Source organism: Aedes albopictus, chromosome 2 (assembly GCF_035046485.1).
Source record: "Aedes albopictus strain Foshan chromosome 2, AalbF5, whole genome shotgun sequence".
NCBI classification, from domain to species: Eukaryota; Metazoa; Arthropoda; class Insecta; order Diptera; family Culicidae; genus Aedes; species Aedes albopictus.
Genome location: NC_085137.1, coordinates 353,767,567 through 353,795,133, shown reverse-complemented (window position 1 = coordinate 353,795,133; position 27,567 = coordinate 353,767,567). Strand labels below are relative to the sequence as shown.

At 36.8% G+C, this 27,567-nt stretch overlaps 2 protein-coding genes across 4 annotated transcripts in view; one reads left to right on the top strand and one right to left on the bottom strand.

Moving 5' to 3' along the window:
• The window catches only part of LOC109416657 (uncharacterized), a 325,658-nt gene that overhangs the window by 119,175 nt on the left and 178,916 nt on the right, over window positions 1–27,567 (top strand). The window lies entirely within an intron of this gene.
• Window positions 1,367–25,732, bottom strand: LOC109416106 (uncharacterized transmembrane protein DDB_G0289901). Of its 3 annotated transcripts, none has more exons than XM_029866323.2 (7): window positions 25,193–25,723; window positions 25,035–25,130; window positions 10,765–10,887; window positions 10,520–10,669; window positions 10,116–10,232; window positions 1,883–2,104; window positions 1,367–1,820 (listed from the first exon to the last, which is right to left on the bottom strand). In XM_029866323.2, the coding sequence occupies exons 1-7, from the start codon at window positions 25,360–25,362 to the stop codon at window positions 1,481–1,483; spliced, it is 1,218 nt and encodes a 405-aa protein (XP_029722183.2). In that variant the 5' UTR covers window positions 25,363–25,723; the 3' UTR covers window positions 1,367–1,480. The 3 variants fall into 3 exon arrangements, with proteins under 3 accessions (XP_029722183.2, XP_029722184.2, XP_029722185.2); XM_029866324.2 differs by having other exon boundaries at window positions 25,035–25,127; window positions 25,193–25,711; XM_029866325.2 differs by lacking the exon at window positions 10,116–10,232 and having other exon boundaries at window positions 25,193–25,732.

The following is a 27,567-nucleotide window of genomic DNA, read 5'->3' as shown; positions in this document are numbered from 1 at the left end:
GGGAGTCCCGCAAGGTGTCATGTACGACGAGATGTTGAGGTTAAAGTTCCCGGTGTGGGTGGAGATCGCCGACTTTGCTGACGACATTACGCTGAAGGTCTATGGTGAATCGATCGAAAAAGTGCAGTTGACTACTATTTACTCGATCAAGGTTGTGGAGGCATAAATGAGATCCAGGAAACTGGAGGTGTCTCACACAAAACTGAGGTGTGGGTTGTGAACAACCGGAAGTCGGGGCATCGGGGCAGCAGGCGGTGATCAGTTTAGGCGATTGCACTATCACGTCGAAGCGCTCCACAATATTATTTTAGGCTTATGAATACAGCAGGGTTATCGTGCCTTTAGTAATCTTACGCTCCCAAATTCATCCTATTCGAAAACAAAGCGATTATCATTCGAGCTCACTTCTAAAAAAAAATCAAAAATTGTGTTTAAAGTAGGATTTTTTTATTGGTAGCACATATGCTTAGTAAGGGAAAGATACCCTACTTATTTGTGATGGAAATGAAGGTTATTCAGAAAAAAATAGCAGTCTCAACCTCAGGTGAACTCCATAATATATCATCGTTGGGGGTGAGAATGGGTCGAAAATTCATACTTCCACATTCATCTATATCTATATATCTATAGATAAAAATGAGTTAGAAGTTTCTTTAAGGCAACAAAACTCAAGAACGGATGGATCGATCAGCATGACTCTTGCATGGTTCGGTTCATATTCGTGGTGGCTGTGTTTATATGCAAAAAAGTTACGAAAATCAATTAGAAAATTGAAAAAGTACTGTTTTTTCATGAACCGGGTAGAAATTCAACACGATCGAAATGAAACCAATCTAGAGTGCGGGGCAACGATGACCTCAACAGTTGTCAAACCACCACAACCGCAAATGGCAACACAACGTTTGCCGGGGCAGCTAGTTGTTTAATAACTTTTACTTCTTTGCATTAAAAAATCCTTCGATCACTGGAATCTGATCTTTGTTAATGCGCGTTTTTTTTTATTATATGATGACTATGAGTTTGAGATTCTAAAAAGTAAAAATCCACCTAAAAGTGTGATGTTTCATCGACCCTTAAAAGTGACATTTTAAAAAGGCCTTGTTTTCAAGCTTTTTTCGATGTTTATATTAAAAAAATGCTCTAGAAACCAATTTTTTCGACAAAAACCGCTGTCAACTACGAGGATGACACCATGCAAATTTTGATTCGATATTTGCAATATTTGATGAGATATTTCAGATAATATTTTGACCCAATCACGCCCCTCTGACCCAATGTCACCCCCAACAACGGTAATCATAATAGGTATAATAAACATAATTAACACACGGAAAATCGGATTCGAATATAATGTTGCAACAAATAATTAAATAGTTAATGCAAAATGATCTTTCTCGCAAATTCAAATATATACATAGCCTAATTATTCGCAAAATCCACAGCCTGCAATCAGCTACAATCCATGATCTCTAATCATCACTCAGTTAATCGTGAAGGAATTTCCATTCGTAAACGAATGGTTCCCGTCTTCCCTCGCTGCGGTAGAGAATCCTGTCGAATAGGCTAGCGTTATGTCTTTATAGTAGGGAACTCTGTAGGTCTGGCTCCCGGAAAGAGCTGCTGATCCGGACACCCCTCCTGCTCCAACCGTAAATCCTTGCGTTTGAGAAGCGAAATTCGAAGCCCCAAAAGAACCCAACGGTCCACTGCTCTGAAATGCATTAGATTGAGCATTAGCTGCACTAGCGCTGAACCCATTCGACCCGAAGCCATGGGTGAAGCTGTTTGCATTAGCGTTGGAGCTAGATGAACCGAATCCTCTGAAAACAAGAACTTATTGATGAATACCAATACCAGTTTAACAAAATAGTGCTTTGCCTACCCAATCTGTTGACTAATAGAATTTGCATTAGCATTAGATGCCGATGCTCCAAAACCACCACCACCAGAATTTACGACGGCCGTTTGAGCATTAGCCGCAGCTGCAGTTCCAGCTGAATTTCCGTTGCTGCTTCCTGCTCCTACACCGGCACCAGAACCAATGGATGATCCGAAACCGTGGCTGGCAGAATTGGCACTGGAACTTGACCCGGAGAAACCGAATCTGTAATCATAAAGAAAATACTAATTTAATTGATCCATAAATGCACGGTAAAAACTGCGTAATTCAGATCTCATTGAGATCACTAGCCTCTTCCAAGCATCTTCTATGTCTACCTCCCCGTGGTACCAGACGGAAATTGTGAGCAACCTTAGGGAAGATAGAATAACTACCCCTAATGGGAACTTCTTGGTCATAGGCTGCCGACAGGTAAAGGGAGTTTGCTTCTGCAAACCTGAGCGTCTGTTATCCTAGAGGAGAGGCTCACAGCAGTGTTTGTTCTCCATGTTAAGGGCAGCTGATCGACGTCTGAGTCACAGGAAAGAACTTTAACCCTCTAATACCCAAATTTTTGATTTTGATCTAAATATAATTTTTCGTCATCTAAAATCGATTTAAACATGTTTTGGAAGATGATTCTTTTTAATTCTCGATTTCGTGAATTTCAGTTTTCGATTTTTTCTAATTTTTATTTTTGAACATCCTCAGTGACCCAGTCCTCGAGCTTCCAATAGAACTGAATGGTCTTCTCTTGCTGAGTCACGGCATTCAGCGACGGATCGACGGGAACTGACCAAAAACTAGTGAAGGTTTGGACGGAAGAGATTGTGCTGCCTGAATTCGATGGGTAATCGGGACGACAGGGGAGATATGTACCTTGATAAACTGATAAGCATCATTTCATATTCTCATGTTCATCCAAATTGGTCGTTCATACAATTACTACGCAGTTTTTCCAAGTTAATATAAGTTACATAACTAAAAAAGTACGCAGAATAAAAAACGTATAGACTTTCTAAAATGGAGTATGAATAATGAAACAAAAACGTTTCCATGATATCATTTACTCAAACACATTTTGATTCAATTTTTATTTGCCTAATTATCTATAGGAAGAGGTGCATTACTGTAGCCGTTGTTTCGTTCCATCGGTAAATATGCAGGAGTTCTAACCTGACGATATCAAGAGTGGGATAACGTCAACCATCGGTTATTATGAATCCAGATTACCTTCCACAAGAATAAAGGTTTGACATTGAATTATTTAGAATGTCGAATAAAATTTATCAAATCTTACTGTAAATCTATGCATTCATTGCTGCAGGGGCAATATTTTTCTTCTGGGGGTGGTGGTGCTTTCACATGCAAAATTTCTGAAGTACGGAGACTTCAGCTACGTTTACAACGTTGACTGACGGTTAATTGGCTGACGGTCAGTGTATAAGACCTTCAAACAAAGAAACAAATCGTCACGGTCACCTATGGTTTCTTGGTTACGACTTTTCCATTAGCGTATACGATCTATGGTTACTACCATCGAGTCCGCTAGTGAAGGATAATTAGAACAAAACCATAGCACACTTGTGAATATCGTGACCAATACCAAGCCTGATCCTCACAGTTTTATATTTTTCCTGGAAGCCTATTTAGGGTACGGATGTTTTGAGATGAAAATATTTTGAGATTTTATGATTATTGTTGAAATATTTTTATTTTTATTTTTTTTCATAGAAAATTTTATCTTCCGTGTAATTTTAAGGAAAATAATTTAAGAGTGTATTCGATTCCCTTAAACTATAAAACTAGGATAGAATGATTTGGGAAAAATTTAAAATATGTTAATTGTAGCGATTTAATACAAAATAAACAATGAATTCTAGAAGGTGACTAGAACATCAATTTTTCAATGATTTAAAAAAAATGTAAACACGCTTTAAAATACACTAAAAACCATTTTGAGATATACAAAACAGTCCTAAATATCAGCTAAAAATATAAAAAAATTGATATCCCACGAAACAAAAATTTAAAAAATGCTCAAACTATACCCCGTCTAAAAGCGGGGTTGGGTATTAGAGGGTTAATGTCAACTGTGTAGGGAAATAGAGGGTTAATGTCTAGCCTAGCGACCCAGCCGAAAAAAAATGTAACGGAAAATTAGCAACAGAATAATACATATCGAGACCAATGGCAACGATCCCTGTACCTAACAAAACTTACGATTGGAAACTCAGTACGTGGGACTGCTGACTTCTCGACTTCATCGGGAGCACCTGCATTCTCGCCGATCTACTGATAAAGAGTGAGTTCAGCATCGTAGCGCTGTACTAAATACTGAGCAGGATCCTAGGTACGAACGGTTAGCTGTTCAAGTTCAGCGTCCACCAGCTGCCGAACGAAAACAGCTAACGACTTTTCTATTTCACCGCCTCCAAAACATGGCCATACGTAGAACCTTTTTCCAATACAGCTTCCCTTATCGTTACACCAGGAGATCACCATAGCGGACGGAATCGCAAATCGACCACGTTCTGATTGATGGACGATACTTCTCCGAAATTATCGTCGTCAGGACGTATCGGGGCGATAACAGCAATTGTTGCGGTGGTCACGGTACCGGGCGACCGCCACGGTACAACCTAGAGCGACTGAAGCAACCGGATATCGCTTCAGCGAACAGCATACACGCAGAATCTCGAGCCAGCGTTGCCTGACGAGGGTAGCTCAATGTATCGGCCCGCTCTACAGAGTTGCTACGCATTGGAGAGCATCAATGGGTACGTGGAAAGGATGCGACGGAACTAAGTGCAGAGCGCTTTAGAAGGAGAAGAACGCAACGTGGGCGGTTATACTGCAGCAAGGATGCCGGCGGAACGTGCAACGATACAAAAAGAAACGGAAACATCGGACCCTTCTCTTTCTTGAGAAAGATAAACACCGCTTGTAAGAAGCGAAGTGCGAGGAAATAAAATTGCTGTGTCGTTCTCAAAGCACACGGAAGATCTACTAGAAGCTCAAGGCATTCTGAAAGGCTTCATGCCGCAAGCCGAAAAGTGCAAGGAAAAGTACGGGAGCCTCTTGACGGAGAAATGTGAGATGACCGAAAAGTGGAAGTAGCACATCAATGAGCACCTGAGTACGAGAAGAATGTAGGCACGGGGCATCAAGGCAGTGGAAGAAAAGGACTCCGGGAGTTTAGGGTTATTCAAAGTGTTGCAAGTTGTTGATTCAATAATTTATACTTAAAAGAGTTTTTGGGAGCTCTTAACAGTATAAACACACTCTTAGAAAAAATCATGTAAATTTAAGTTCACTTGGATGCACATAAAAGGAGCGGCACGTTTGACACAAATTTACGTCTTCTATCACAAATAAAGTCGAGCTAGCAATCGCTAGAGCCGAAGCGAGAGATAAAACATATGTAAGTAAAATAATGAACGGGATTCGAACTCTGGTCCGCTGATTGAGAGGCCCGTACTATACCTCTCGACTGTATCACCGAGTTGAGAGACAAACGATTAATGTAAAACTGTTTCTACCTATCTGGTCAGATAGGTTTGTTGACATCTTGTACAACCAACTCGAACTTACATGATGGATGTAAAATTGAGTCAAATTTGCCATTCAGTCATGAAATGTATACGTACGTTGATGGTTTACGTCACGTGTAAATTCCTAATTTTTTAAGAGTGCAGCATAAGCATAAGGCTGATACTAGTTACGGTTGTAAATCCGGTTGTTCATGCTCAAGAGAGTTCAAGGGAGGGAACGTCAAAACAAAAACACTGACGAGGCTTCTGTTTCCAATCTTCGCCGAATGTTTTTATTTTCAACAGGTTATGGGCCCATCCAAGAGACGATAAGAAGGCCAATATCCGATGGGATATCAAGATGCGAGTCGTTGAGATTCCGAGAGGCGGTGAGGCAGTGAGGATCTAGCATCTTGAGGGACCTGCGCTGTGAACTAAAGGAATCGAGGCGATGGGTACTGGCTGATCGGTGGACGGAGGAGCTGAATGGCGGAAGGTACTCGATGTCGGATGATGCTTTGAGCCAGGAAAAGCTTGGTAGTAAAGGTAGTTTAGCAGTGAATATGGTTGTGCCTAGATGAATTGAAGGATAGACACTGAGCTGGTAGCAATATAAGTCAGTTTATGGGATTGGAAACAGAATCCTTGCCTTCTTATTTGTAGTTTCCAACAGTTTTGGCTATCCCTACGTTATTCGTCAAAGTTTTAGATATCATTCTTACTTTAGTAGATTTGTTGATTCAAGGGATTTTTTTTAGGCCGGTTGAGGTTTGTTTTAGAGGGCTTCAGCCTTTTCTAAAAAGAAGACACGGACACCGTCTTCAGCCAGCGGCTGTACAGACCGAACGAAACTTAGCACTAGACAACGAACACACACACTTAAATCCGTTTCTCGAGCTCGGCAATAAAAAATGCCGAGACTGAACGGCAAATTGAGATTTTGCTGATTAATCAGTAATTTAATTTACTTATGCTGATACTCGGTAAAAATATTTACTGAAAATACGAAAAAAGGTCATCGTATACCGAAATTCGGAAATAAACTTTACTGAACTATTCGGTAATCATTGATTTTGCCGGAATCAGCAATTGCGTTTGACGAGATTTCGGTAAATGCATTACGTTTTGCTGACAATCAGTAAGGCAGCTGTCACTCGAATGCACTCTCCATCGTCACCATCTTGTTTCCAAGTGTTTCCCGAGAGTGCCTGCCTCCTGCTTAGCAAAGTTTTAGTTAAGATTATAAGCGATTTTACGTTGAACTTCCGTGTTCCAGTGAGCGTAGAATCTTTAAGCATCAATAAAAGATGGTAAGATTTAGTGTTGTGCTGCGTGAGTGCACATTAACAGATTTTCAATTTTTGTTGCAGAAGCCTTGCCGGAAACCTTTTTGATGAACTACAGCATCACAATCAATGAAATGCATGCGACGAATTATGTAGCAGAATGAAGATTAATTTGATTCAGTGACAAATAAACGTTGTTGAATTTTAGGTAACTGTCTTGTCATTAGTTATAACTGATTTAAAAAGAATTTCATTATTCGGAAATGTATTACAAGTTTAAGTTTACTGATTAATCAGCAATCCGTGTTTTGTTTTGATTTTTTGCCGATTAATCAGCAAAATATTTGCCGAGTATTTCAGCAACATTTGACATTTCATTAAAATGTAAGATTGCCGATCGCTCAGCAACTTGAACTTTTGCCGAGATGATTGCTGAGTACTCGGCTGTGCAAATCTCGGCAATTATTTTGCTGACATTCGGCAAACAAAACTAAGTGTGCACGGATCATGCACCAGTAGATACGTGTAGAATTAGCTCTAAGTTAAAATACACAAAAATAAAAACAAAAAAAAAACAGTAGATACGAAGAAGAAACTATTGTCGCGAAAAGTTTCATCGCCCAGAGCGGGAATCGAACCCTCACCCCATAGCATGGTGCGATTAGAAGCTTGGTGACTCTAACCTCACGGCTACGAGGCCACACTTTCAGAGAGGTTTCAAGAGGTGAGCTTCAGCGCCGTACCTGAAACCCTCCTAAAACTCCTGAAGCGCCCCTGGACCCCCTGAAATCTCTCATTTGCTTGTAGAAGAAAACTAATAAATAAAGATTGAACATTTTGATCACTGTTACTTCGGTTTACGGTACTTAAGGGTGACCATCAGAGAATACAAATAAGTTGCAAGAAATAAATAATACAACAACACAGTTACCCATACTTTTGCTCAAACAGCATCAAATTAGGCAAGAAATCAAATAACCCACGCTGTTTGCAGCATTTCTTTGCAGAAACGGAGAATTGATCATCTCACCATACAAAAATCCAGCTCACTACTTTCAATCTAGTACTTCACTGATTGCTTCCTATTGACTTGAAATGTTGTACACGGGTACACTGAAATAAATTTTGTTGTCGTTTCCACCGAATCCATGGTTGAATTAAGAACTGTACCAACAATTTTCAACCGAATGCAAAATTCTGTTAATTGTACTGAAACATTGTCAATATTACCATGCGTGTATTACTGTTGACTAAAAACATTCTTGGATCTCCTATTTGGGCATTGTAATTTCGACCATTTAGACTTGAATGTTGCGCGTCTTAGATAAACATGGTCAAAAATACAATGTCAAAATAGTAACATCAAGAATGTTTTTAGTCAATGGTACTTCACGCATGGTAATATTGACAATGTTTCAGTACAATTAACAGAATTTTGCATTCGGTTGAAAATTGTTGGTACAGTTCTTAATTTTACCACGGATTCGGTGGAAACAACAACAAAATTTATTTCAGTGTAGATACTATACCTATCTCACCACATTCCTAAAGTTGTGTCAATCGGTTCAAATTTGACTGAGTTATAGTGGAAAACAGACGAATATAGAAGCCACCGCCCAAGTGGCGCGATCCCCTACCTAAATGACGGTTCAGGTATAAGATTGCAAATTTAATCTTTATGTCCATAACGTATTTTGCGCACTCAAATTTTGATGTTCATTGGCTCTATTTTCTTCAATTTTTACCCGATTATGATGAAAACTTGACTGAATAACCAGGAATCACTACCATTTCATAGAATGCACCGGTTGGTCAAGTTCGATGACCGGTTCTGGAAATATACACGGAAATTCAGTGTAAATTGGTTGTTTGGCCAATGAGACATGTTGTTTTTTACTAATCTTATATGAAACAATAAATGTTTACATCTGAATCATAAAGTATCCATATCTTTGGATACTTTATGGCCATAGAACTATAGCAGCCTGTTCCGAATTCCGAAGTACCGTCAAATGGGATAACTTTGAGAGTTTGTTTGCACGCAGTGAATTTAGCTATCAAATCATTAAATGCGTTTTTTTTTTGTTTTTACTGTACAACAACATATTATTATGTGCTACGCATAGGGTAAAAGCACTAGACTTCGCCACTGCTCTAGTCTTTGCCCCCTCCATATAAATTCCATTTTTTATGTATGAAATGACGAAGTCTAGTGTTTTTACTCTATTGTGAATTCTCTTTTTGAGTTGTGACGGGCTTGGTGGTCTAGTAGCTACCGCTTCGGATTCGCATGTAGAAGGTCATGGGTTCAATCCCTGGCCCGTCCCTTTCATTCTACTTTGTATCTTTCTATTCACTTGATCTCTCTTTCTCTTCTCTACATATACAACTCAAGTATATTCATATGTTCATAGCCATCGCTAGAACCAGAAACTCGTATCCCTTCCTTCCAACTTCCATATTACAGTGTATATAACGCCTACAAGTTGCAACCAAAGCGAACTGTGCCGCTTGACCTTCATAGTATTCCACCACACAATCTATCACCATACGGAACACTATAAATATCCCCTATCCGTGGATCGCATCACTGACCCAACGGTGACTCCCAGATCTCCCATCCTTTCCGTCTAACAAATACCCCAGTTCATGCTAGTTGTGGGGATGCAGAGGTGCTCTCGGTCTTTAGTAGCAACAACCAGCACACTCTAACATTCCTTTCCCTTCCCAACTGACTATAAGGACGTGGCCGGCGCCGTTATTGATCAAATATGTATGAGCTGCCTTAATTGCACTTTGAGAATAAGTGGAGTGTCCCAGCCCTTATTCATTTGGATCCCAGTGCAATTGGGACCAGCTCAGATCAATCACGGAGGAGCAACCATTGACATGTATAGTCAGTCAGATTTGATCGTTCGTGATCGATGATCGCATTGTGAATTCTCTTTTTGAGTTGTAGGTATTAGAAATTTACATTACCAATTTTGGACGCTACAGTTCTAGCTACATGAAATTACAAGTCATTGCATACATTTAGGCAATTATTACCGATTTCCGTCCAAATTTTCAAAATTAATCCCAAATCGTAAAAACACGCTTCTTTAAGAGATTCAAGACCATACTTATTTAGATTCTACAATGATTGATCTACCGAGAATAAGCCATTCATAGAAAAAAATAACCAAAGCTATAACAACGCTTTTGTTTGAAGGTGGTCCCCTTTGGCCCCCACTGGGTTTTCGTATGAATCGGTCATCTAACTGGAATTTCCGGTGACAGAACTTTTTTCATCAAAATCGGGTAATTTAGGAAAATGGAGCTAAATGAACATCAAAATTTTGTAGTACGCAAAATATGTCAGGACGAAAAGGTTAATAAAGCGAACCTTAGCCCATATCAATTTTCAACCCTACTTACCCTGGATATTTAGAATTAAAACTAGCAGATTGCGAATTTGCTGCGGAAGCTGATAAGCCGTTGCCGTTTCCAGAAGTTGCTGAATTGGAGTTAGCACCGGAAGCCGATATACTGGCCCTGTAAAGAAGAAATTGTGTGTTGACCAGAATCGTTTGAATTCGATATCGAAAACGCTACGTGAAATAACTAACGCAATTGTCTATTCCAGACAGGTGAATGTGACGTTTATCAAACTAAAATAGATCAAGTACAACAGGCAGCCCACTACTGGAATCAGTAGCTTATGTGAAACGTAAAAACCCAAGCATGACCAGAATATCTACAACGGCTCCTTACGCTTACTTAGCTACAGAATAGAACGAGAGTTTTGTCACGGCAGCTCGTTTAGCTTCGCCTTTAATTACCCTGGGAATCCTCCATTGAAACTTTGCGAGTTGGCAGCAGCTCCAGACGCGCCTCCATAAAATCCATTATGACTGCCGCCGCCGGTGCCGGTGCCGTGTGTCGTCGTCAATGAATTTGCATTTGCGCCCGCTGCGGATCCTCCGACGAATCTGCGAAAGCGTGATGTGCAAATGTGAAATCGGGACATTAAACGTGCACCAGCCAGCAGCGCGATTTGCTGCGGACTTTCATCATCTCTTCTTACCCAGACTGGCCACCAGCTACCACCGAGACGGTTTGGGCATTGGCCGCCGCGCCACTAGTACCCGACTGACCACCATGCTGCTGCACTGTCTGCGCTCCAGCGCCGGCTGCCGTCACCGACGAGCTGATGGGGAATAGAAAATAGGACGGGATAGGTAGTTTTATGAATTTGTTTCTGACTTCTTGGAAGATGTAAAAAGCGGATTGAAATTTCGGTGGATTGTCGGCATAGAGTGGGTTCGAGAGCTTTTACCTTTTGAGTTGACACAATTTATGCAGATTTCAGAAGTTAGATAATATCTACGGTTATCCAACGTGACGCGATTGTTAAATGGTTTTGTTGGAATAGGTCGTATTAAGTACCAATTTAAAAATTGATTACTTGAACCTCTATGTAGGTACCGTCGTGCGGGGCTTCTTTTTCCACTTTTTCGTGATTTTTCAACTTTATGATATTAACTCCAGGAGTACAGTTTTTACAAGAACAGCTATGGCAGATTATGCACGAATACGGATTCCCGGATAAACTGATACGATTGATCAAGGCGACGATGGATCGAGTGATGTGCGTAGTTCGAGTATCAGGGACACTCTCGAGTCCCTTCGAATCTCACAGAGGATTACGGCAAGGGGATGGTCTTTCGTGCTTGCTGTTCAACAATGCTTTAGAGGGTGTAATTAGGAGAGCGGGGATAAACACGAATGGAACGATTTTCACGAAGTCCGTTCAGCTGCTTGGTTTCGCTGATGATATTGATATTATTGCTCGTAAATTTGAGACGATGGCGGAAACGTACATCCAACTAAAGAGTGAAGTCAGGCGAATCGGATTAGTCATTAACCCTTAAAGGATGTGGACAACTTTTATGCATAGTTTTACCTATAGCTTTTGACCCAGTGGGTGGATTTTCAAAACCAAAATGTTTTTTTCAAGGGGATTAGTTGGGCATGCATATATGGAGATTATGTTATGCTACAACTTTTTGGAGATATACCTGCAAATGTAGTGTACACCACTTGTTCTTTACTCTATTCCGCGTTTTATTTCTATGTACCGTCAAGGCACCATTCACCGTGGATCTAAGAGTATTCGGGGCAAATAAGGGCTGTCATTTGACACCAGTTTTATAAACATTGTTGGTGCCGCTTTTAATTGCCTTCATTATAGGTTAAAATTAAAGCAATATCCACAGAAGTAGAAAATTTTTCACAAAATTTGGTGATATAGTACATTAGTAAAGGGTAGTAGGGTCGCCTAATTCCGTGGTAGGTCACCATTCACCGTGGTAGTAGGGACCCATTCACCGTGTATGAGAAATTTTATTCCACTTTGTTTAAAAATGATCAAAACAACCCAGCCAAGGGAATTTTCTTCGTTTAAACTCATTTTAAGTAATAACTTGCAAGATTTTATTTGAAAAACGAATGTTTAAATTTTTTTTCTAGATATATGGGACAATATGGGGCACGGTGAATGGAGACCATTGATTTTTAGGGTACCCATTTACCGTGCCTTTTTGTTTTAATTAAAAAGTACCGTAAAATGGGGTAACTTTAGTTTTTCAGCGAATTTTCTCAATATTTTTACATGTAACAGTATTTCCCCGAGTTTTATATTTTTAAAACAAGTACTGGGGTATCAGTTATCAATTGCAATTAAAAGATTCGACAATCCAAATATTTTGGATAACTTTAAGTTTTTCAAAGAACCGAAAATCAGATTTTCATTTTGTGGTAACTTTGATAATGCCCTAAAAACACATCAAATCTCAAAAAGTAATCACAGATTCAAATCTTAGGAGTATGAACATGATGAGAGAAGGCTTGAGGAATATATTAGATAGAATTTTTATGTCAAAACATTGAATTTTACTAAATTCTACATATAAAAATGAGTTTGTGGAGTATTGAGTGCAAAACACAATGAATTTAGCTACCAAAAATCATTATCTTTGTAATAATAAATGCTTAACGGTACATCAATTTTCACAATGTGGCATGCTGTCCTCTTTCAAGATTGTGGCTCTGCTATGGCTACTGCCGTGTGAGCCTTTAATTTTAAGTTATTATTGTAATGTTATTTGAAAAGATAAAGAGGTTTTGTGCCTCTTTGAGAAGGATTTCGTTTTTGGTATGTTGAAATCACTCAAAGGGGTTTTTCCCTCTTTCAAAATTTAAAGTTAAAATAAACAATAACAATAATAATAGGGGAGACTGGGGAGACTTGATCCCTTTTTCTTAATTTACCTGAAACTTTAAGAAAAAACACCAAACTAGATCCGATTTCCGTACAAAATGGCAGGTAAACATCTATTACAAGTTAATACACAACAGAAGGCCTTCAAATTATTGTCAAAGTTTTCAAAACTGTGTTTTTATGGAGGCATGTCTTATGATGTATTTTTCAAAATTGGGTGACACTTGATCGCCCTTTGAGCACATGATTTATTTAAAGGGAAAATAATTCCAGAGTCTTCCTATTTATTTTATTTTCGAGTTTTCTTGTATTTTCGATGAATATGGAGTGTTAGAAATTGTATGATTTCCTTAAATTTTTAAGGATATGCCGTATTTTCTAAATGGGGAGACTTGATCCCCCTTTTCTTGGTTTGTACTAAAGTTATAATTATCTGACACATTTTATCGTTGAATAGACTAGAATTTGAAGTAAATAGAGGCTTCCGAATAGAATTTTATTTTTCACATGTATAATGTGTGTGTAATCCTCGAGGGATCAAGTCTCCCCATGTCACTGTTGTGTATACTAAGCTGAATTTATTAAAATATGTTAACAACAACCTTATTTGGATAAATAAGTTTGAAAGTATTTTATTTAAACTGTGTGCTGTTGAATTTTGATACAATTTGGTTCAATTTTCGCAAAGTTATTGAAATTTTTCGGAATCGCCTAAAAGATTTCTGAAGGATTGAAAACAAACCATCAGCTGTTAAAAAATAATGCAATGTACAATCGAAATCACTTGTAGCCAAAACATAGTCGTTTGTCCAGGAGTAGTTTTGGAAAAATTATGCTAGAAGAAAAATGTTTTTGATTCCGAGCAAATATGGGGGAAACAAGTCTCCCCAGGGATCAAGTCTCCTCAGTCTCCCCTAATAATAACGGTACATCAACACATGATTACTTGCTATCCATGGTTAGTTTTCTCTTTTTGGGTAGTTTTTCAATGTTTTATTAACAAATTTTGAACAACACAGATTTATCTACATAAAATTACAAGGGCATTGCATACTTTTAGGCGTTTATCAATGTATGGAGATAATTATCCCAATTTACAAAAATGCTTCCAATTCGTAAAAACACACTTCGTTAAGAGATTCAAGGCCAGCTTTGGAATCTTCTATGATGCATCTATCGAGAATAAGAGTCCATTCATTGAAAAAATAGTTGTAACGAAGTCGTTTAGCAGATTGTTTGAAGGGGTTGGTAAATGACAAAAATATCAACAATTTTTATTTTTTGTCCAAAAAGTTGTATATAAACTAGATTTTAATGAAAATACGTCTAAGATGAACTTTCATATGTATATAATTGATTTACATTTACCTTTTTCTTAACTGGTTCAAGGAATCATAGTTATAAGATAAATTACACAATGCCAGCCGAACTATCAAAGTTACCCGCATTATCAAAGATACCGTGATTTCGGGTGAAATTGATCACTTTTCGCAGTTTTTGGCGCTTAATTTTTAAATAATTATCGAAATGGTTAAACTCAATGCTTTAAAACAAGTACGCCCACGGTTTTCATCATTCAACGCGGAAGAAACTTATACTACAAATCGTTTTATTATAATAAATATCATTTGAACTTAAAAATCAAAAATTTTACTTTCGGGGTGAAATTGATCAGTAAATTGAGTGCCTTGGTAAGTGCTGAAAATATATTTTCCACCTGAGTTAACCATCCCAGAATGCGAAAAACTACGCAAAACTTTTACAATTTTGCCAATTTTTTAGTTATTCAAGTTAAAAGTTTAATAAATCTGAAGAAAACGCCTAAAAGTATGCAATTTCCATACTATATATGGGATTACTTGCAGAAAAATACAATTTTATGCATAAATTTCAATATTAAATAAACTTTTGATGACGAAATCGGGTTTAGCGAATACTTGGCAGCTAGAAACATTTATTCGAATGCTCATTACATGTGCTATACTGCTACGGTAACAAAAGTTTGGAAGTGCCTTTTAAGTTCGCCTAACACGCAGTTTCGAAAAATATTGAATTTAACACAGAATTATGTGACTAATTGGTTGTAAAACATGTAAACTCATCACTCAATAACCCTTGAGCCAGATGATGATCATTTTCTACAAATTGTTTCAAGTTTAATGCATTATTTTTAACAAACAAAAATGGTACTCACGTCGATCAATTTCACCCCACTGATCAATTTCACCCGAAACCACGGTACCCCGTTTTACGGTACGAGTAATCGTACCGTAATCCGAGGTCAAATTGATCACTTTAAAACAACTTTTGCGGATAACATCAGTGCCTGTTCGAATATTGCCAAAAGAATTTCTGTAAAACCAGTACCCAGTGGATCTCCATGGAACCATGTGACATAATTTTTTTCAACAAATTTAAACTTTAAGTTAAATAACTTCAAATATCAAAATATTGGAAATGCCACTTTGGGGCGAAATTGATCAGTATACAATTAAGCATCGGTTGGAAAGGAAAATTTCCTTCACCGCTTAATTTTGCTCTTCTAAAACCGAATAACGCGTCTAAAATCTTACAACTAGTGAATTTAATACTTTAAATGCAAAATTAAATTTCGAAATTTCCCCTTAAACGCCTAAAGATAGGCATTTTTTTTTTGAAATAAGTTATTTCTATTACAATAAATGACTATTTCTTCATAAAATGAACTTTTTATAACAATTTCATGTTCTGATTAGCTGCTTAAAATCCCAACCAAGGCTCCACAAAAATGTTAAAACAGAGAATTTACGGGAAGTCCTATTAGCAATTGATTGTTTAGCAGCAATGAGTTCAGCTAAAACAGAAATATATTGCAAATTCCTTGAAAAAATAAGGCAAAACTAATTCTAAAAAATTAAAGGTCTACACTCATCTGTAGACATCTACGAATCAGATGGCGTAAAAAGTTTAAGATCATTACGACGCTTGAGAGTTCCTAGAATGGAATTACAATGTAGTACGCGAGTGATCAATTTCACCCCGCTGATCAATTTGACCCCGGTTTACGGTACTTTCTTTTTAAACTTACTTCGGTAATGCAAAATACATACCTGAAATGTGAATTTAATTGCTTCTTGGTGGAATAAAAACGTTACTACAATTAGTTTATCGCTTAAATCACCTTAGCGCAGTTTTCGTTTTTTCACTATGAATGCAGTGAACGAGCAGAAACTCGCTTCATGTAAACACACTTTAGTGTCAAAATGATACTTTTGAATGTTTCTAATGGGCGTTTTGACATGGTAACAATACATTAGTGTTGTATTGGTGAAATTTAAGGGAAATTATCATATCATTCAATCATAATATGGAAATAATGAAAAAAATATTCGAAGGCACACGGTGAATGGAGCCCCCACGGTAAATGGCGCCTTGACGGTATATGTGATATATTTCAATGAGAATTGCTCAGTATTCTTTGTTTGGGTTGGGGCTATTAGATAGAAATGTCATATGTCCTTTTACAGCTGTAACATAGATCTCCAAGTTATCCAAAACGTCCAGAAGTTTTGAACTTTGTCTACTGAACACAAATAGTTGTGTTTACTTTTTAAATCACTTGAACTTGATGAATTACATTCAAATATACATTTTGAAACATGAAATGGTGGTAGTCATGACCTGATGATGTTCTAGGCAACTTAAAATAGCTCTGGAGTTCTGATTGTAAGGCCTTTACCTGTAATAGTATATCAAACTAATTTATTAATGTCAGAACTGATTTCATTAGATCCATAGGGTAAACAGGTATAATATGCCCCCCCCCCCTAAGCAGAAATGGCAATATATCTAAAATTGGCGCCTTATTCCATCTATTGTCCACTGCAAATCGTTGTTTCTAAAGTCAGTGAAGTGTTGCATGAGAACTTTACCTCTGGAGGGGCGGCTATGGAAGCTTTGAAACGTTTTCCGAAAACGTTCAAAAATTTCAATCAAAAGAAAAACGTCCAACCCCGTGATAAAACTGTACAAGGGGATAATTCTACCACATGCTTATCCTAGGAGGGCCTTTTAACAAGTGTTTAACTGCATAAAAGTTGCAAAATAACATAAGCCAACAGAACTAGCATCGTTTACAATGAAGCCAGCTTGCAAGAGGTAAAATATTACGGGGGCCATTCATAAACCACGTAGACTTTTTGGGGGGAGAGGGGGGTCTAGCCAAAGTCTACGTTCCATACAAATTTTGAAATATTTGTATGGACAAAAGTCTACGAGGGGGGGGGGGGGGGGGGTCTGAGATGGCCAAAATTTGGTCTACGTGGTTTATGAACAGCCCCACGCCAAAAGCCTCGATTTCAGACTTTTTGATATTTTTATTGCTTTTCTGTACCAATCAACTAACGGACCAGCTTGATGGCAATTAATCATCAATATTTAAGATTTCCAATCGATCCCGCATGCAAAAAACGCTTGAATCGCTAGAAAATGTAGGGGGGCGTTTTGTCCCGGTGGGGCGTATTATACCCTTTTACCCTACATGTAAATCAGAGTATGAAAGACTAACTGCATTTCAATGGCGATACCTTAGGCCATCCAAATCATTCTGAAATTAGGGCCTTTATATCTACACCCGTAATAACGCATCGGGTGCATTTCAAACTTGGTATAGTGCATTTTGGTAGTCATAGAAGATCAGTTGAATCATATGATACTTGTATACACAACATAGAGGCATCCTGGATCATCCAAACTATTCTGAAGTTGAGAAATATGGTTTGAATTTGAAATGGTATATCAACAGAAGTGCACGAACATCAGAGTTTGCCCATGTGATTCATACACAGAATGGAGGCCATGGGAGAGAAGTTTCCAGAGCATCAGAGATATCTGAGGTCACCTTTCAGTATTATGTGGTTAAGGCCTTCAGATCTACACTCGTAACAAAGCATCCTGCACGATCAAATCTTGGTGTAGTGCGTTTCATAGATGTTATGATGACATAGATGATAAGTTCGACCATATATCATATAACTTGAAGCTTTTCTAGATCATCCAAACCATTCTGAATCTAAAATATACGGTTTTCATTTATAATGACCAATCAAGTGTACTAATATCAGCATTTATCCCATTTGATTCAAACATATAATACAACTTTTGGAGATGAACCAGCCGCGGGCTGAAAATCTCCTTAATAAAGCTAATAATAATAATAATATAATATAAGTCGTGGGAGACAAATCATTTTTAATGTTACATATATGGTTAAGGCATCCAAATCTACACTCGTCACAAAGCATCGGCTACACGTCAAATTATTTGACTATAATGCGTTTTGGAAGTCATAGAAGATCAGTTGATCCACGTGATGATTGAATATACATCTTAGAAGCTTCCCGGATCATCCAAACTATTCCGAAAATGAGATAGGTCAGCAGCATAAACTCCTGGAGAAATAATTAGGGGGGTATTTTGGACCGCTTTAGGAAGTGGACGAACAATTCAGTGGAAAAAGAAGATTCCCACTTCTGAAAATAGATAATTTCAGTGGGCATTACGTAGAGCAACATGTTTTCTGTCGAAAAAGGCCAAACAGAACTCAAAATTGTTGTAGTAAATACAAGAAGTATCAAAACTCCTGAGGGATCTCGGGCTTCTATTTTGGACCACCTGACTTTATTTTTGACCACCAAGTGCACATATTTTGGCCCACCAAATTAAACTTCAATTGATTGATGAAATGAAAGCCACCTCAACAAAAATTTAAACATTGTTAATGCTACGTAAAGTTTACATCTTTTCTATTCATTTTTTGAGGCATGGAACGTTCAAAAATTACGTTACGGTAAAAAAAAGATGAAATTTTGTTGCTATTGCCAGTTTTTATGCATTGTAGTATGATGTTTCATAAAAAAAATGTTACGTAAAACGTGTATTTATTAACTATTGCATGGCGTAAGTCACCATGTATAAATTACGTAACGCTTCATAGGAAGTGTGAAAGGCTAGTGACTTTGCTAAATATAAAGGCGTTGTAATGAGTGGAAAGGCCATTAAAAATAAAGTAATTTGAAAGATACGTAATTTGTCAAACATACATTAGATAACACATTGTCTCAATCATCAACTAATTGCCGAGAAGGACAACTTTTCTAAACTGAAAACTTCAACTTGTCGAAAAGTTGTTAGAACAAATCGAACCCACAACAATCTCATTATGAAATAAACGTATAACAACCCAGATCACGGGAGGTCCCAACTTATTCTATTTATCTGTTTTCAGAGTTGGCATGAATGTTTTCTCCCTTTAGAAGGAACTGGAGAGATGGATCTGACAGAGTGACAGATGGTCCAAAATATGTCCACATCTGATTATGTTGAACATATTTTGGCCATACCTCAAACCACCATTTTAGTAAATATTATCGCTCCACCGAGGTTAAGAACAGTTTATTTTGAGTTCTTACATGGCGCTAACTACATTCACATGAAATGAATATTTATTTGTAAAATTTAATACCTCTTCGAAGCCGACTACAAACTTGTCACCTTCTTTGTTTTTGGTGCTTTTCCGTGCGTTTCATTGTAAGTGAAAACATTTTCTCTATTTTTGATACTGAACAACATATTTAACTGACATCTAAATCTAAAAGCTTTTCGTGTTCCAATAAAAATTTACCAAGATTTAGTAAAGATTATGTGATAAATATCATAAAACTCCCTAGGTGGGCCAAAATACCTGCCCGGTCCAAAATACCTCCACTACCCTACCATGCATTTATTAAGCACAAATACTCCCCTTGACTATAAAAATGACTCCAGGGTAAAACAAAGAAGATATTGCATTATTACCAAAAAAAAGATCGTCCCGGTTGTTTACGGGTTAACCATAAAAATACGTTAATTGTTTTATTTCTGCAACAAATTGAGATTGTTCTTTTTCTACACGATGAATAACATAAAAATGTCAGTTCTTTCTTTGAAAGGGAGTAAAGCTGTGGGTCCCGATATAAACTAGCCTAGGGTAAATAATCCCGTGAACGAAGAAAAAAAAATGAACCACTGCGATTCATGTTATTCTATGCGCGTTGCAACAACTTTTATTTTGGGCTTCGTTCGGAAGATCATTTGAAAGAATGTCTGCAAATTCAAAGCAAAATATTACTTGCAGTACATATATGAAAATAAGTATAAAATGTGTGCTCTATTTTTAAAAGTCATAACCAGTTTTAACTGATCTTATCTTCAGCATGGTTTGGATAATCTGGGACAGCTCTAGCATACAAGAAATATGATTGAATTGATCTAATATGACTACTGCAATACTCTACACTAAGTTTGAAATGTAGCCGATGCAAGCTCGTGCCCAAGGGAGGAGTTTGGGGGGGTTAAACCCCTCACATTTCCGAAATTCTATGAACTACAGCTGTGTTCATAAAAATAGCAGTGAAAGCGGTTTTCCATACAAAATACAACTTTGGCATGCTGTAGTTGTGTTCTCCTATGAGCGATTGAGCTGAAAATTAGACAGCGAACCACAAATATGGTGAATATTGTAATAGCAAAATCTGAGAATATTCAAAGCACGTTAAAAAAAAGTTAACCACTATGTGAAATTGATCAAAATAATAGCAGTGTTTGTTTCGATGTGTTTTACCCGGCAAACATGTTTATTTTTTTTTTTTCAATTTAAAGATTATCTTGTAACCCAGGCGGAAACTGTCTGAATAGCGTACGAAAATATTTCCTGCTTCTTCAAGGCAAAGCTACATTTCAATTTATTTACACTGCTATTATTTATTTTGAACGATTTCACATAGTGTATATCTTATTTCTTATTATTTAATTTTTGAAAATTCTCAGATTTTGCTATTACAATATTCATCATCTTTGTAGTTCACTGTCAAATTTTCAGCTCAATCGCTCATAGGAGAACAAAGTTACAGCATGCCAAAGTTGGTCATTTTGTATGGAAAACGGCTTTCACTGCTATTTTTATGAACACAGCTGTAGGTGCCACTCCGCCTTTAAGAAAAACTCCTCCCTTGACGTTTTTTTTGTGCATGAGCCTGAGCCGATGATTTGTTACGGGTTGTAGATATGAAGGCCTTAACCATATACTATTACAAGTGACGTCATACAGGGGATACTCAAAATAACTGGGACAGGTAAAATTTTCACTTTTCAAAAAATGTTAAAATCGCTGTAACTTTTCGAAAAGCACATCAAATATTCTCAAATTTTTACTGTAAGTTCATCAACTAGTTGTGTATCAGTGGTCAAAATTTGGGAAGGATCGGGCCATTCTACACAAAGTTATAAAGGGTCTAGAAAAAGGTATAATTTTCCGATAGCCAATTTTGAGCTGTTATATCTCCGGATTCAATGAACCGAATGCAATGAAATTTTGATCATTTATGACTCATATAATGAGCTATTAAAAACATTTGACTAAACTTAAAATTCTTCAGACGAAAGAAAATTATTTCGATTAGATTATTTTTCTAATATAACACCAATTTATCGAAAACTTCATCATCGTTTCAAAATTCGAGATAGTAATTATAGTTCATTTAAATTCCCTCTAATTCAATTCAATATATATATATGTTTCAAATAAAAGCAACCAAATAGCCTTCATTAAATTGAAAAAGTAATGGGATGCATATGAAAAATAGATAAATTTACTGAAAAAACATGGAATAAATGAAATCGCCATAACTTTTTTCTTATTAATAATTTCAAATTAAGTCAACTGTTTTTCAAAGTTCATTATTTAAGTCATAAATGATCAAAATTTCATTGCATTCGGTTCATTGAATCCGGAGATATAGCAGCTCAAAATTGACTATCGGATAATTATACCTTTTTCTAGAACCTTTATAACTTTGTGTACAATTACCCGATCCTTCCCAAATTTTGACCACTGATACACAACTAGTTGATGAGCTTACAGTAAAAATTTGAGAATATTTGATGCCCTTTTCGAAAAGTTACAGCGAGTTGAACATTTTCTAAAAAGTGAAAATTTTGCCTTTCCCAGTTATTTTGAGTATCCCCTGTATATCCCTGATGCACTAGAACTTTGTCTCCCATTACTAGCATTACATGTATAAATCATACATAAACCATATGTCTCATTTTTTTAAATAGTTTGGATAATCCGGGAAGCTTCTAAGATGTATATTTAATCATCACGTGAATCAACTGATCTTCTATGAGTATCAAAACGCGTTATAGTGAGTTTGACGTGTGGCCAATGCTTTGTTACGAGCGTTGATCTGGAGACTTTAACCTTATAATATAAAAAAGTGATGCTGATGTGCTGGAAACTTGTCTCCCACGACTTGTATTATATGTTTGAATCCGTATATTTTAGCTTCAGAATGGTTTGAATGATCTAGAAAAGCTTCAAGTTATATGATATATGGTCGAACTTATCATCTATGTATACTGAAACACACTACACCAAGTTTGATTGTGCAGGATGCTTTGTTACGAGTGTAGATCTGAAGGCCTTAACCACATAATACTGAAAGGTGACCTCAGATATCTCTGATGCTCTAGAAACTTCTCTCCCATGGCTCGCATTCTGTGTATGAATCACATGGGCAAACTCTGATGTTTGTGCACTTCTGTTGATATACCATTTCAAATTCAAACCATATTTCTCAACTTCAGAATAGTTTAGATGATCCAGGATGCCTCTATGTTGTGTATACAAGTATCATATGATTCAACTGATCTTCTATGACTACCAAAATGCACTATACCAAGTTTGAAATGCACCCGATGCGCTATTACGGGTGTAGATATAAAGGATTTAACTTCAGAATGATGTGGATGGTATCGCCATTGATGTGCAGTTAGTCTTTCTTACTCTGATTTAAATGTATGGATCTAATGAAATCAGTTCTGACATTCATAAATTAGTTTGATATACTATTACAGGTAAAGGCCTTACACTCAGAACTCCAGATCTATTTTATAAGTTGCCTAGAACATCACCAGGTCATGACTACCACCATTTTATGTTTCAAAATATATATTTGAATGTAATTCATCAAGTTCAAGTGATTTAAAAAGTAAACACAACTATTTGTATTCAGTAGACAAAGTTCAAAACTTCTGGACGTTTTGGATAACCTGGAGATCTATGTTACAGCTGTAAAAGGACATAAGACATTTCTATCTAACAGCCTCAACCCAAACAAAGATTTATGTGCAATTTCCATTGAAATATGTAACATGTACCTACATAGAAATAAAACGCGGTATCGAGTGAAGAACAAGTGGTGTACACTACATTTGCAGGTATATCTCCAAAATGTTCTAGCATAACATAATCTACATATATGCATATGATAGCACAACTAATCCTCTTGATATAAACATTTTGTTTGTAAAAATCCACCCACTGGGTCAAAAGCTATAAGTAAAACTATGCAAAAAAGTTGTCCACATCCTTTAGGAGTAATTATCATATTCGAGCGTTGACGGCATCGATTTGTTCCATTCTTTTTTGGTTGTATAGGGCAGTTCTTCCCAAACTGTGCGCCGCGGCGCCCTGGTGCGCCGCGAACCTTTCCAGAGTGCCCCGCAGGATTTTGACTTTTGTGATGAAAAAAAAACTCTTTATTTGTTTTGCGGAACACCTTTAATTTTTTTTATCTTATTAGTAAAACTAGTGTCGCTCGCATTTTTTTACATCTTTCCTGACTCTTCGATTGTTCCACAGGATTTCTGGTATACTTTTTTAAACATATCAATTGAAACCACATTTTAAAATTTCAAGTTTTTGAAATTGTTTTTAAAACTCTTAAGCTTCAGCACAGCTTTTGATTTCACTATAACTTGTCCAAAGATTTTAATTTCAAGAACATTATTTACGTTCTTTTCAGAATAATAACAAGGTCTTCGGAATAGCTTAGCGGCATGCAGGTTTGCCGATCTAGTTGTGTGAAGAGCTAACTTTGACCTTTTTGAACCGGACTGTTTCATCAGTACTACCGCAACCTCGCTGAACTCGAATAAGTTTGTTATGCTCGGTTTCATCAATGGGGTTATATGGCCAATCCAGGCCCAAAGAGTTAAGTTGAAATTTATGAAAATAAATTCAGGTCTTAACAATCTCTTCATGTGTCCCAGTTTGCCGAAATTTTCCAAAATAAATAAAAGTGTTGCTTTGCAATTTCCGCAAAAAGTTAAAGCTTAGGTCAAGTTCTGTGTAGTCATTTTCATTCAAAGAGTTCTTTAATTATTGCAAACGCTTTAGAATTTTGGCTGAATTGTTGAAATTCAGCAGCTTTTTTACCTTTACATCAGAGTTTCTTCTTATTTTTAAAACTTCTATGATGAAATGAACATGATTTTTGAAATCTTACAAATATTTAAACTATCTCTAAGAAATTAATTTAAAAAAATAGTTAGTTTTCCAAATATTGATTTCTGAAAACATGATATTAAAGAAGTGTTTCACGATTTTGTCCTGCATACTGTAAAGTGAAAGTTGCCCAAAATTTAAAAAAAAACTTTGTTAAAAACTTTGGTGCGCCGCGACATTTTTGAAAATGTCAAAGGGCGCCGCGATAGCAAAAAGTTTGGGAACCTCTGGTATAGGGCATATGTTCCCTTACTAAGCACGATAACGTGCATCTTAATGCACTGTGTAGTTTTTCCACCCGTTGCAACGTTGGGTTTGTCACTTTCCTTATCGTTGAAGTCTCCAACATGCAGTCACATAAAGCAGCTAAAGCACATAAAGAAGCTAGTTAAAAAATTGCTCGGGGAATCGGTAATACGGCTCACTCTAGTAAAAAACAAGTTTCGGTGTAATAAATAGTTTTACACTAATCGATAGCATTTTTAATTTTCTGTCTGTAGAATATGGGAATGCGAAAGCTCTTGTCCTATTAACTTCCTGAATTATGAGTTATGATGAGTTACACAGAGCAGACAATCAAAACCTTGCAATCACAGTTGAACATATTACTATTTGATTTGATATGGATTGATATTTTTATCGCAACCTATTGATGAAATATTCCTGTTTGAAGATTAGTGCAAAATTACCGCACGCACTCTGTACTTACCCTCCGTCACCAGTAGGGAAATATATTGGGCTTGCATTTTCTGGATGTCTGGTTGTGGTTGTCGTTTTCATAGGTTTCCGTCGTGATGGACGACTACTTGGAAGATAAACGATCATTGTTTTAGAAACAGGGTCACAGGTTAAGCAGGTCTAACTAACCCAAAAAATATTCCGCCTATCTCACGTCCAATGTTGACAGCTCCTCGAATAATAGTTTCATCCAAATCATCATCGTCGTCGAGATCGGTGAACCTTACTGGACCACTTTGTACACTGACAAAATGCATAACACTTAACAGTATCAATGAGTAAACTAGGACGCTCGCCATTATCACTACCGACTAACAAACTTCCACGGAGTTACTGAGCAGACTGAGCCCTAATATATCGTTGCGTTCTTTAGATCAGTTCCGTTCTGCCCGATAGATCGGATTTTACTAACGGAACCATGGACAAACTGCGTGGGTTGAAACTTTGCCAACTTCTTCCCCTCTTATTCTGTTCAGGAAGGTATAAGTAGCTATACCTTTCAGCAAATGATGTTTGCTTGAATTCATTTTCAAATAAGTACACGTACGCGTGACAATCGATCAATATCCTATACATCATCGTGGTAGGTTTGCACGTACGATCCAAGCACGAAGGCTTACCAATCACAATTAATGACGCGTTGTCCTTAACTGGCCAAGTAATCGTTGCCGGTCGGTCGGTCAGCAAAGTACGCCTGTTGGTATAATTATAGAGCTTGGTGGCATAATCGGAAAAACCAGAGATTCTTATAAACAGTCTAGATAGGTCTAGATCGCTGCTCAAGGAAGTGGCATCACTGGAAAGCGAATCAACGAACTACTGAAAAATTATTTCACAACGGTTTGCCAAAAGTTAAAAGGGATATTCAAGAATCTGTTCCAAAAGAGAGGTTTCTATTTACACCATTTGGTACAAGTACATATGAGAATTAAACACTGCTTCTGAACCATATAAATGCTGGAATGAGCATACATAGTTAATGAACAACTACAGTTGTTATACACTCCCGATTCAAAGTTTGGGGTCACCCCCTAAAAAACATGTCATGTTTTTAGGCCCATATATCCGCCAATTTACGTCCGATTTTAAATCCCTAGGTCTCATTCAAAAGTCAATAAGTCAAAGAAACTTTGAACGTGATTTAAAAGAAATTAAAAAAAAAAAATTGTGTGTAAACTTAACCCAAAGTTGCCAAATTTTCTAAAAAAAATGAATATAAACTTACGGCAGTGTCGCTGGAAATTAGGTCGACCAAATTTTAAGATGAGAGCGGTAATATGACCCATTTTCTATTAGCTTTCAATTGCTTTTTACAGAACTTAGCTAAAAAATCTAGAAAAAAAAGTTATTAAGTAAATTAACTCTTCATGTCATCGACCAAAAGTTTGGGGTCACCCCTCAATATGATGTATCAGCCAAAAGGTTGGGGTCACTTTCGTAAAACATGGAAAAGTGATTTGGTGATATCTTCGTCACCTATAGTTCATTTTTAATTCTTTTTGGCTCATTTCAAAGATAAATAACTAAATTTACGTTTGATGGCTTTAACTTAACGTATTTAACGATTCTTGTATATATAAAAATGTTATGTAAAGTTAACACATTTCATCACACTTCAAAAAATGAGGCAACTTTACGTTAAGTTTTAGTATGTAAATTTCAACAAATATGTGTGGTTCTATGTCTATGCAGTAAGTACCATTCATTATGTTTCAAATAAGCCAGGAAGTATTAAAGTTGAATGAAAAATGACGAAGATATCAACAAATCACTTTTCCATGTTTTACGATAGTGACCCCAAACTTTTGGCCGATGACATGAAGAGTTAATTTACTTAACAACTTTTTTTCTAGATTTTTTAGCTAAATTCTGTAAAAAGCAGTTGAAGGCTAATAGAAAATGGGTTATATTACCGCTCTCATCTTAAAATTTGGACGACCTAATTTCCAGCGACACTGCCGTAAGTTTATATTCATTTTTTAGAAAATTTGGCAACATACAATTTTTTTTTTGAAAAAGTTTCTTTTAAATCATGTTCAAAGTTGCTTTGACTTATTATCTTTTGAATGAAACCTTGGGTTTTGAAATCGGACGCAAATTGGCGGAGATATGGGCCTAAAAAAATGACATGTTTTTGAGGGGGTGACCCCAAACTTTTGATCGGGAGTATATGTCTAGATCACTGCTCAAGGAAGTGGTATCACTGAAAAGCGAATCAACGAACTACTGAAAAACTATTTCACAACGGTTTGCCAAAAGTCAAAAGTGATATTCATGAATCTGTTCCAAAAAAGAGGTTTCTATTTACACCATTTGGAAGTAAGTATGAGAATTAAACACTGCTTCTGAACCATATAAATGCTGGAATGAGCATACATAGTTAGTGAACAACTACAGTTGTTATATATGTTCGACACAATACTTTTCAAAAAGTTCTAGAAATTATTCGCAATGTTACAACCAATAATCAATCAATTCCGATGTCATCAAGTTTACGTTTCAAT

What these genes read in the sequence shown, in the direction of transcription:
- LOC109416106 (XM_029866323.2), bottom strand. Translation starts at nt 25,362, where the DNA reads ATGGCGAGCGTCCTAGTTTACTCATTGATACTGTTAAGTGTTATGCAT. An exon ending in ATAGGCGGAATATTTTTTGG is followed by an intron (nt 25,131 to 25,192) that starts GTTAGTTAGACC and finishes TTATCTTCCAAG; the next exon opens with TAGTCGTCCATCACGACGGA. An exon ending in TTCAATGGAGGATTCCCAGG is followed by an intron (nt 10,233 to 10,519) that starts GTAATTAAAGGC and finishes TCTTCTTTACAG; the next exon opens with GGCCAGTATATCGGCTTCCG.